Source organism: Pseudonaja textilis, chromosome 2, assembly GCF_049901715.1.
Source record: "Pseudonaja textilis isolate UNSWEBS1 chromosome 2, rPseTex1.2, whole genome shotgun sequence".
In the NCBI taxonomy this organism is placed as follows: domain Eukaryota; kingdom Metazoa; phylum Chordata; class Lepidosauria; order Squamata; family Elapidae; genus Pseudonaja; species Pseudonaja textilis.
The window spans coordinates 173177040-173187426 of NC_141991.1; the positions used below are offsets into that span (position 1 = coordinate 173177040).

The window sequence follows — 10387 nt, forward strand, 5'->3', positions numbered from 1 at the left end:
GTAGGGAAGCCCAAAGTTCCTCTCTTAAAGTTATTGCAGTTGCCTTGGGTAGTTGATAAAACCAAATTGATTAGTGGCTTGGCTACTTTCCATGTTGCAACTAAAGCTTCTCTTAAATCATCCAGTCTTTGAATAATGTTAGCTTGTTCCAAGTCTGACAAGGCTCTAAAAGAGTTGATCAGGTTTTCTTTCAAATGGTCAACTGTGCGCTATCTAATGGTAGATAGCTCAGATTGCTTGCCTTGGGAAGTCATTTCTTGTGGGCAAAGCAGGTAGGATATTCTATTTTTTTTTAAAATAAAGTTTTATTTGGGTTTTCACACACAAAATACAAGTAAAACATCTTTTTTGAAAATAGTATGGTCCCGGGTTGAACTACTTTATACAGACACAAAACTCAATTTCATGCTCCTTTTTGTATTCTATTCCATATCTTATACTGTTTTACATTTTCTATATAGTTTTTCCCCTCTTTTAATTTTCTCAATTTTATTCTGATTATCTCATCTCAATTCAAATCATTATATTTATACTTTTGTCTGTTCTGTTTCAATTTCATATTATCTTTTCTCATTAAACAAATTTTCTCCTGTAATTACTAATTGGAGTATGACACCTTTATATCTTTTAATTACATCCATTCAACTCTTATTTAAACTTCAATATATACCTTAAGGTTATGACCTTCAATATAATACATAATACATAACTTCCAATTGAATTCTGCTTGGCACATTCTTATAATACACACTATGTTCTTTAAAAAAAAAAGAAAGATTGTAAATATATGTAATTATAAACCCTCATTCCATTCCAGTTCAGTTCTATCATTAATAATCATTAAAACCATAACATCTTTAACACTTCTTTTCAATTAAATATCATACTTCCTTAAAAACACATGTAATCTCCATAATTAATTTTTCCCTTATTTCTCTTCACATATGTTTTAAAATCATTAAATATACCTTTTGTTACATTTATTTATTGACAAGCATTCCACTGAATTACAATAGCTATTTTATCAGACATTTTAATCATACATTGTTTCATATTTTCTAAAATTATTTCTGCTTCTAATATAACTATACTATCTTATGTACCTTTGCAGAATCCCTTTTTCCATTAAGTTTTCACCCATTATCTCTAAATAGACCCTGTTTCTCTATATTTTGCTTCTGTCCTTTATAACTTCTTTTCCTTTCTTTCTTCCCTCTCATCTTCTCCCTCCCTTTTTTACCCCCTTGTCTCTCTAGTTCTAATTCTCTCTTCTGCATTTCCCTCTTCTGTTGCTTTCTGATTTTATGCTTATTTTTCACTCTATTTTTTTTTTTGAGTTGTTTTTCCCAATCTTAAACTTTCCATTCTCAAAACAATAACCAAGAATCCAGAAACCATCAAGTAATCCAGATAGTCCCGAGTCAACCCAAACTTTCTCTTCTTATCTTCCTCCTGCACATTCTTTTCTGGTCAAGTTCTTCTTTGTGGTGGCCATTTCTGACCACCGCTGCAACCGCCTTTGGGAAAGGGAGTAATGGCCAGCTGGGGAGGAGAGATGCAGCTCTCCTCAACCCTGCTGGCAGTCTCCCCCCTCTTCACCACCTCTACAGGGTGGCTTAGCCCCAAAACCAGCCAGCTCGGGGCGCTCCAGCAGTGAGCACGGATCGAAGCCTCGCAGAGATGAGGTTTCAGTCTGTCACTGAAGAAGCTCAAACCGGAAGTCAGGAGGTAGGATATTCTTGAGGTTATCTGAAATTGTGTGGTCATGGTTTGTCCTTTAAAGCAGAGTTCCCCAACCATTTTGGCTTTGTAAACAGGTGATGTGTGTATGTGAAGAATTAGAATTATAATTCTTTTTATTGGCCGGCTGTGATTGGACACATAAGGAATTTGTCTTGGTGCAAATGCTCTCAGTATACATAAAAGAAAAGATACATTTGTCAAGAGTCAAGAATCATAAGGTACAACACTTAATAATAGTCATAGGGTACAATAAGCGATCTAATCATACTAGGAAACAGTCAATATAAATCATAAGGATACAAGCAACAAAGTTACAGTCATACAGTCACAAGTGGGAAGGGATGGGTGATAAGGAGCGATGAGAAGATTAATACTAATAGTGCAGACTTTGTAAATAATTGGACAGTGTTTGAGGGAATTATTTGTTTAACAGAGTGATGGTGTTCAGGAAAACTGTTCTTGTGTCTAGTTGTTCTGGTGTGCAGTGCTCTGTACCATTGTTTTGAGGGTAGGAGTTGAAACAGTCTATGTCCGGGATCTGAGGGATCTGTAAATATTTTCACAGCCCTCTTTTTGACTCATGCAATATACAGGTCCTCAATTGAAAGCAGGTGGGTAGTAATTGTTTTTTTCTGCGGTCCTAATTATCCTCTGAAGTCTGGGTCTGTCCTGTTGGGTTTCAGAACCAAACCAGACAGTTATAGAGGTGAAGATGATAAGACTCAATAATTCCTCTGTGGAGGAATCTGTAGAGGAAACGTTTCCACACAAATGGAGTGCACATGCACTTGCTTGCTTTTTGCACAAGTGGGGAGGAGCACACACCCATCCTTTCCATGGCCTTGTTCCAAATGGCTCAAAGCTCAGAGGTGGGTCACGCCCCAGAGGTTGGGGACCCCTGCTTTAAAGTAGCATATTTTCTGGGCCAGGTTGGCTTAAGAGTGGGCTGAGTTCCTCTGAACAAAAGACATGTACTAAAAAAAAAAACCTGAAAAAAATATACCAAGAAGGCTCATTTTAAACAGTGTACTGGCGATCGTGAATTGCCTGAATGTAAATAAAATTTACTCAGTTTCTTTGCGGGGTGGAAGCCATTCAACCTTCTGTAAAACAATCAGCTGCTTTTCATAGAATAGTAATTGGCTTAAAGGTAAAGTAATTGCTTTTTGATCCCTATTGTCTTCTGTTTGCTCTGCTGTTTAAAATTTGTAGGGTGGTGAACTTCCGGTTTGAAGGGCTTCAGCGACAGACAGAAATCTGCGATCGTGCATGGTTTCTGTCTGGGCTTGCCGCTGGAGCGCCCTGAGCCAGCTGGTTTCAGGGCTAAGCCACCCCGTACAGGTGGTGAAGAGGGGGGAGACCAGCAGCAGGGTCGAGGAGAGCTGCATCTCTCCTCCACAGCTGGCCATTACTCCCTTTCCCAAAGGCGGTTGCAGCGGTGGTCAGAAATGGCCACCACAAAGAAGAACTCGACTGGAAAAGAATGTGCAGGAGGAAGATAAGACATGAAAGTTTTGGCTGACCGGGTTAAATTGTAAAAGCAACAACCAAGGTACCTTGGAATTTAAACTTACAAAAAATAACATCGCTCCCAAAGAAGAGTCGGAAGCAGTGAAGAAAAGTTAAAAGGGAAAGGTTTGGCTTTTTTTCCCTTCTCTCTCCTTCCCTATACTGACAACTAAGAGACTTAAATAAGAAATCGGAAAAATCCACTTTGACATCAATAGGCAATTAAGCTGAAAATAAAACAAACTGCCAAAGGGATAATAAAGATTTCTGGACATTAAAAACTTTCTTTTTCATAAGCAGGCGGGAAGAGAAAAAGAATAAGGGCAGGATCTGGAAGAGGGAGGAGACTGCCTGGAATTAAAAAGAATTCAAAGTAAAACTTCAACGAGACTTCTAAAAGATACATTTTAACTGAAACTTTGCAACTAAATAGTAACCCCAGGAAGAGAAAGGGGGGGAAAAAAGAGCAAAAAAGAAACAGCTTGCGTGTATTTGGATTATTTGGTGATCTTTGGATTTTTGGTTATTATATCTGAATGACTAAAATCAATCAGGTGGTTGTTAAAAAAATTTATACAATGGCACCACTTCTGGATTAATTGAAAATGGAACTTAAAAAGTACAAAGAAGATGCACAAGAAGGGAAGGGTTCTTTTGGCTTAATTTTTCAATTCTTAGAAATGGAGATTTGGAACTATGAGAAACAACAAGAAAAGACTGCAAAACAAGAAGACTGGGACAAAGAAGAAGCCATCTTTAATGAACAAGTAATTCTATGTGGGGAAGGAAAAGGAAAGGGGGGCGGGAAGAGAATGGAGAATTTAAGACTTAAAAAACAACCAAAGAAAAGAAAAATAATTTGAAAAATAAGTATAATACTGGAAAGCAACAGAAAAGGGGAATACAGAAGAGAGAAATAGAGGTAGAGAGACAAGGGAGTAAAAATGGGAGAGAGAAGAAGAGAGGGAAGAAAAGGAAAAGAAGTTACAAAGGACCAGGGCAAATACAGAGAAACAGGACCTATTTAGAGATAATGGGTGAAAATCTAACTGAAAAAGGGATTCTGTAAAGGTACATAAGATTGTATTGTTATATTAGTAATAGAAATAACTTTAGAAAATTGGAAATAAAGTATGATTAAAATGAGGGATAAAATAGTTAGTGTAATTTAGTGAAATGTTTGTGAATAAAATAAGTGAAATAAAATAAATGAGAAAATTGAATTAGGAAGGAACGGGAACATTTTAATTAGTTAATGTTTTATAAAATATAAGTGAAGGGGGAGGGGAATTAACTATGGAAAGCTTATAATTGTTCCCATAGAAGTATGATATTTAATTGAAAAGTAATGTTAAAGATGTTTAGACTTTAATGAATATTAATATTAATGATAGAATTGAATTGGAATGGAATGTTATTTTAATTATATATATTTATATTTTTTTCTTTTTTAAAGAATACAGTGTGTATTTTAAGAATGTACCAAGCAGAATCTGAATGGAAGTTATGTATTATATTGAATGTTACAACTTTATGGAAAAGATATAAAGGCGTCATACTCCAATCAGTAACTACAGGAGAAATTTTGTTTAATGAGAAAAGATAATAGATAATTGAAACAGGACAGACAAAAAATATAAATACAATGATTTGAGATGAGATAATTAAAATAAAATTGAGAAAATTAAAAGAGGGGAGAAGCTATGTAGAAAATGTAAAATAGTAATAAGATATGGAATAGAATATAAAAATGAGCATGAACCTGAATTTGTTTCTGTATGAAGAAATGTATCCGGGGATTATGCTGCTTTCAAAAAAGATGTTTTATTTGTATTTTTTTTCTCTTTGTGAAAACTCAAATAAAATTTACACACACAAAAACAAATGTAGGGTGGTTTGTTTAGGCTGTAAGTAGGATGTGTGGTTTAAATGCCTCTCCCCTTAGTTAAATGACCACTGGACACCTGTTTCTCACATTTTCCCACACAAGTGATGATTTGCCTTGATTGCCACTCTCTTCCTTGATGTAGGGCTAAAGTTGCCCATAACTTTCCTGCCAACCGCTTCTATGGCAAACTTTGTACAGGAGATCTGTGCTTTAGCCATGTTGCCATTTGATTGGTTTTCAAAAAGCTTTACAAAGGTGTCTTTTAAAGAGTCCACTTGGTGTTAACTGTGGACAAAATCAGAAAGGACACATCTGCGCTGTCAGCAGGCTGTGTCTGGTTAAAATGTCAGTTATATTTTCTTTCTTTAACAGGTTTGTATTCACACTATCCTGTGTGAGCTATGCAGCTGCTGAGCAGATTCCAGTAGTGTGTTCAGATTAGGGGGAAGCATCCACCTCCATGGGAGAGGAGAGATCTATGAACTTGTTGGCTATTGATCTCAGTTTGGAAGTCCTACTCTAAAGAATGCTATCTGGTGGAGAGATTGGAGGGCACTAGATAACTTACAGGGATGCCTGCTTGTTTTGTGAACTAGGTTGTAGCTTGTGTTGCAAAATGCTTACAATATCTCTCGCGCCCCAATGATGTCTAGGACATTTTCTTCTCTTTCTACACATTGAAGATTCCGAAAGGGAAGCACACAGAAAGCATGAACAAGTATGATAAATGTAAAATAAAATAGGCTTGACGGACACATAATAACTAACATATATGTAGAAAACTATTTAAAAATGAGATTTCTATTCTATTTGAGCACTCAGAGGTGTTCTAAAATTATATCTAGGCTAAATATAATTCTAGGGATCAGAATATTTTTTTTTATTGGACTTAAATGATTGTTGAAAAAGTCTCCTATTATATATTAAAGACACTAATGATTTCCTAATTGAAAGATGTACTTCAAATAAACACCAAAATAACTATTACACATAAGTGAATATCACATTTCTTTAGGTCAGGAACCTGCGACCTTTCCTGAGCTGAAGTTGTGTTCCAAAACCATCTTAGTAGTGTACTCCTAATACTGCAGAAGGACAGAATAAAGAAATCAGAGAGCCAGGAGGAAAATGAAACTTAACTGAATTTCAATGTCATTAAAATTAAATTAGTTAAATACAGTTTATGTAATTACTCCCTCTGTATTTAATAACTTTGCCTTCCTGTCATATGAAAAATTACACTTTCAAATCAATATTTCAGTGGTCTCCGAGGTCTACAATTTTGCAGCAATACTTTAATGGGCTCTTAACTCAATAAGTAAAATATGGGGTTGTGGCGAAGGGACAGGTAACCTTGGGACCACACATCACAGATCCCAGTTTTACAGCAACATATTGCAATGCACAGTTCTGGGATTCAGGATGTAAATGAATTCTACCATGCCAACATTGTAAAGTTCCTTCTGTGAGCTTATTATCAATTTAGCAATGCTAGTTACTATGGATAGCTAGGGATGCAAAGAGTCTTAACACCACAAGCTCTCCACCTGGAGGAACATATCTGACATCACTTTCTCTACAACAAATAGCATACTGTGGAATTTTCTGTTCTAGATGATTCTATAACTGCCACCTTGGTTGCTGCATCCGGTTTCCAAGTAACTGGAAGATTGTCGAAGCTGATATAGTTTTGCTTTGTAATATCTATTTTTATTTTGCTGTCCTCTCTCCAAAATACATGTTGTTTTAGTCAGGGTCAAGTGGATGTTTTCAGCCTGGTGGCTAAACTTGTCTCCTTGCAGATACAGTGAGATCCTGGGCAGTCTGCTAGAAATATGATAGCATTGTTGGCCTACTTTTTTGAAGCAGGTTTGGGGAACTTGCAAGGAGGGATTAAGTATGGGAATGAGATTCTTTGAGGGCAGTGAAGCCTTTCCTTTCCAGTTCATCCTTTACTTTAGCATTTTTCGAGCCGAAAAAAATCATACTATCAACTCAGCCACTGAAACTTGGCAGCATGAACTTGGGGCAGGGATACAAGTAGGTCCCAAAGAGACCATCTGCTGTCATATTCTACTGGTTTATCCATTTACATAATGAAACTAGGTCCACCTTTATGGGATACAGATCAAATTTCCAAAGTTATTGTTTTGATGCTACAAACATTTTCTCTCATGGGCATGCTTAGACAGGCAGCGTGTGAGTGAGTGTGTTTTACGTCACCATGTATAAATAGATTCTCAAAATTCTTCTTTCTATTTGTGGCAGAGAAACATGAAGAGACATTTTCTATGAGTGGGAAAAAAAGCTCTCTTTTTTGGAGGGGTCTATAACGGTAGCAACCCTTTTTTCACATTTTTCAAGAGTTTTTTTTTTTTTTTTATAAACGACAACAGCAGCATGCCTTGGCAATATGTCCACATTCTGTATTGGCCACAAAAAGTTAATTCCAGGCTAACAATGTCACTTCAGGGCATTGTAAGGAAGAAAAAGACAGCTACCACAAAATAAATAAGCTATTGTAAGTAAACAAACAAAGCTCCAAAAAATTTTTTTTGTTTGGAGTGGCTGCCTTTTTCTGAAGAAGTGAGAAAACTCTTAGCAATGTTATTGGAGAAAATGTATTCTGATAGCCCAACCTATATATGTATCCATGCATACACATCACATTTACCATATTACACTGTTTTTATGGTTAATCATTGTATTACTCGAGTCTTTATACTGATTGTGTCTTCTCTTTCATCAGATTATGGCATCATCAAATGAAGAACTTCATTCTGACAGTAGCTTTTTATCCCTGGCTGGGGCTGGAAATGAAAACAGCACCGTGCCAACTGATGGACCTTCAGACTCAAGATGTCCCATCTGCTTAGAAAAAATACGGAATGTGGCCTTCTTAAACCCTTGTTTCCATAGATTTTGTTTTGCCTGTATCCTAGAGTGGTCAGACAGGAAGGCAGAGTGCCCACTCTGCAAGCAACGTTTCCATTCTTTCTTTCATACCATAAGATCTGACACAGACTTTGAGGAATACATTGTTCCTTTTGAAAATGCATCCTATAGCATGTGTGGGGAGAGGTCAGCAACTAATCAAAGATCTGAAACACTGCCAGAGAATGGGATCTTATATGGAGAATATTCAGGTCCCCACTCACAAGATAGGATAAGAACACTTGATGAGCTGATGAGACAACTTGGAATAAGAAGGTCAACTCATCCTGGAGGAATATCCCTTGCACAAATTCGAGAGCAGGCTTCACTGCAGTTCAGAAGAGGTCTATATCAGTTAGGAATTTGTGTCAGGAATGTCCAAAGTGGAGGATTTTATAGAGATATATCAGCAGATTTTTTTCACAGGAATCCTGTCCGCCTTAACCGGTTAGTGCCTTGGTTGAAGCGTGAGCTGCGAGTACTGTGTGGAACACATTCATCATTAGTCAATAACATACAGCACATCATTCTGAATAACATAACTATTTATGATCTGGACAGTCAAGAATTTGCTGATGTGATTCAGCCTCACTTACTCCATTATACCAATCACTTCCTACATGAATTCATTAATTTTGCTCGCTCTCCTTTCAACATTAGGGCTTATGACTGGCGAGCCAGTTATGATGTTCCCTTCCCTATGCTTGATGATAGGTTTCAGTCCTATTCCTCTTTTACTACCTCTTCTTCAGAAGATGAGGAGGAAGAAGGAGAAACAGAAGACTCAAATGAGAATGATGGGGAAGTTGGAGAAACAATGTCAAGTGATGAGGAAGAAACTTGGGATGATGAAGTCCAGGAATCAACTAGTTCCGGTTTAGACGATATTTTGGATGATTTTTTTCTTCCTTTTGGATCTTCTGATGGGGAACTTGTAAGAAATGAGGACAACGTGGATGCATTTGTCCAAGCTGATGGACATTTAGGTACCCCCAATGGACACTGTCCATCAACATTGGGTACCCACAATGGACACTGTCCATCAAACAAATACGTTCTGAATCAATTAGAAGAGAGGGCTCCAATACTAAGCAAATCCATCCCAGGCTGTAAGGAGAGAACAGAGATCAATATAGCTGAAGTGCAGGGGGAGGATGATGAAGAAGAAGAAGAAGAAGAAGAGGAAGAAGAGGAAGAGGAAGAAGAGGAAGAAGAGAAAGAAGGAGAACTAGCACATAAGCAAGAGGCCTTAAAAAGTGTTGATTTTGTTAATTTTGTTGACCTTTCTAATGGTCCAGGGCCAGGTATACCTAAAGTTGGCCAGCTTGTTGGCAGTAACCATGCATCAAAGACTCTGCAACTTCCATCCCAAGAACAAGCAGAAAACGGCACGGAACAGACCTCATTGCAACAACAAGACTTAGTTAGTACTAAAGTGATCCATCACAAAGGGGAGGAAATTATTGTCATTGAGATGCTTCAACCCCAAAGAGAAGACATTTTGGTTATTGAACACATTGAACTAAAAACAAGAGAAAAGGATAACCCCGGTCAATTGCTTTGGCCAGAAGAAAAGGTTAAAACTGCAGAACTGCAGTTTTCTACTGAAATCCCTGCAAGTGGTTCTGCTACCGAGTGGGAACCTGGATGTTTTTCACGTATTAAAAGACCATTTCAACCTAATAGCCCACAAGAGAACTTTTGAACTAGTTCTCTTACTCAAGTTTTACATGTTACGCTCAATCCAATAAATTCATATAAATGAAAAAAAATGTGCTTAATGTATAATGCCCCAAAACTGGTAGAATCTTAAGAAAAACACTGATAGTAATCCAAGGCCCATTGTATTGGTTACCTCAAAGGTTATAAAGAAAAATGTACAGGGAATGAAATTTAACATGTTCTTAAAAAAGGTTTTTTGAAGGATTTTTGAAGCCATAGTTATATGACAGTGTTTTTAAATTGAAAGTGGTGCTACTTATATACTTTGTACAGTGCTAGATCATTCTTTGACAGCAGAGAAACATTCCTGGAGATGCTTTATGATCCCTGTATAATTTTTATGAAATATCTGTATATATTTATATATTCATTAAAGATCACTTTCCCTATGTTTTGTGTGGGTTCATTGGAAACTGGACTGCACAGAAAGAGCAAGTCAAATGGTACAAATTAAACTATTCCATTGTAGATTAAATTTGAATTAATACATTTCCTACTAAAGTTGGATTCTTTTCTAGATTCGTTATTCTTTTCTCACTTGCTAAATGGGACCCAAAGGGAAATTAATTAGTACATGGGGAGTAGTCATAT

General features: G+C 36.8%; 1 protein-coding gene across 1 annotated transcript; it reads left to right on the plus strand.

The window, feature by feature from the left end:
• The first annotated feature begins 7892 nt into the window (after positions 1–7892).
• Positions 7893–9779, plus strand: LOC113444618 (E3 ubiquitin-protein ligase Topors-like). Its single transcript, XM_087923203.1, has 2 exons — positions 7893–9183; positions 9373–9779. Exons 1-2 carry the CDS (start codon positions 7893–7895, stop codon positions 9777–9779), a joined length of 1698 nt encoding a protein of 565 aa, XP_087779329.1.
• Positions 9780–10387: the final 608 nt, after the last annotated feature.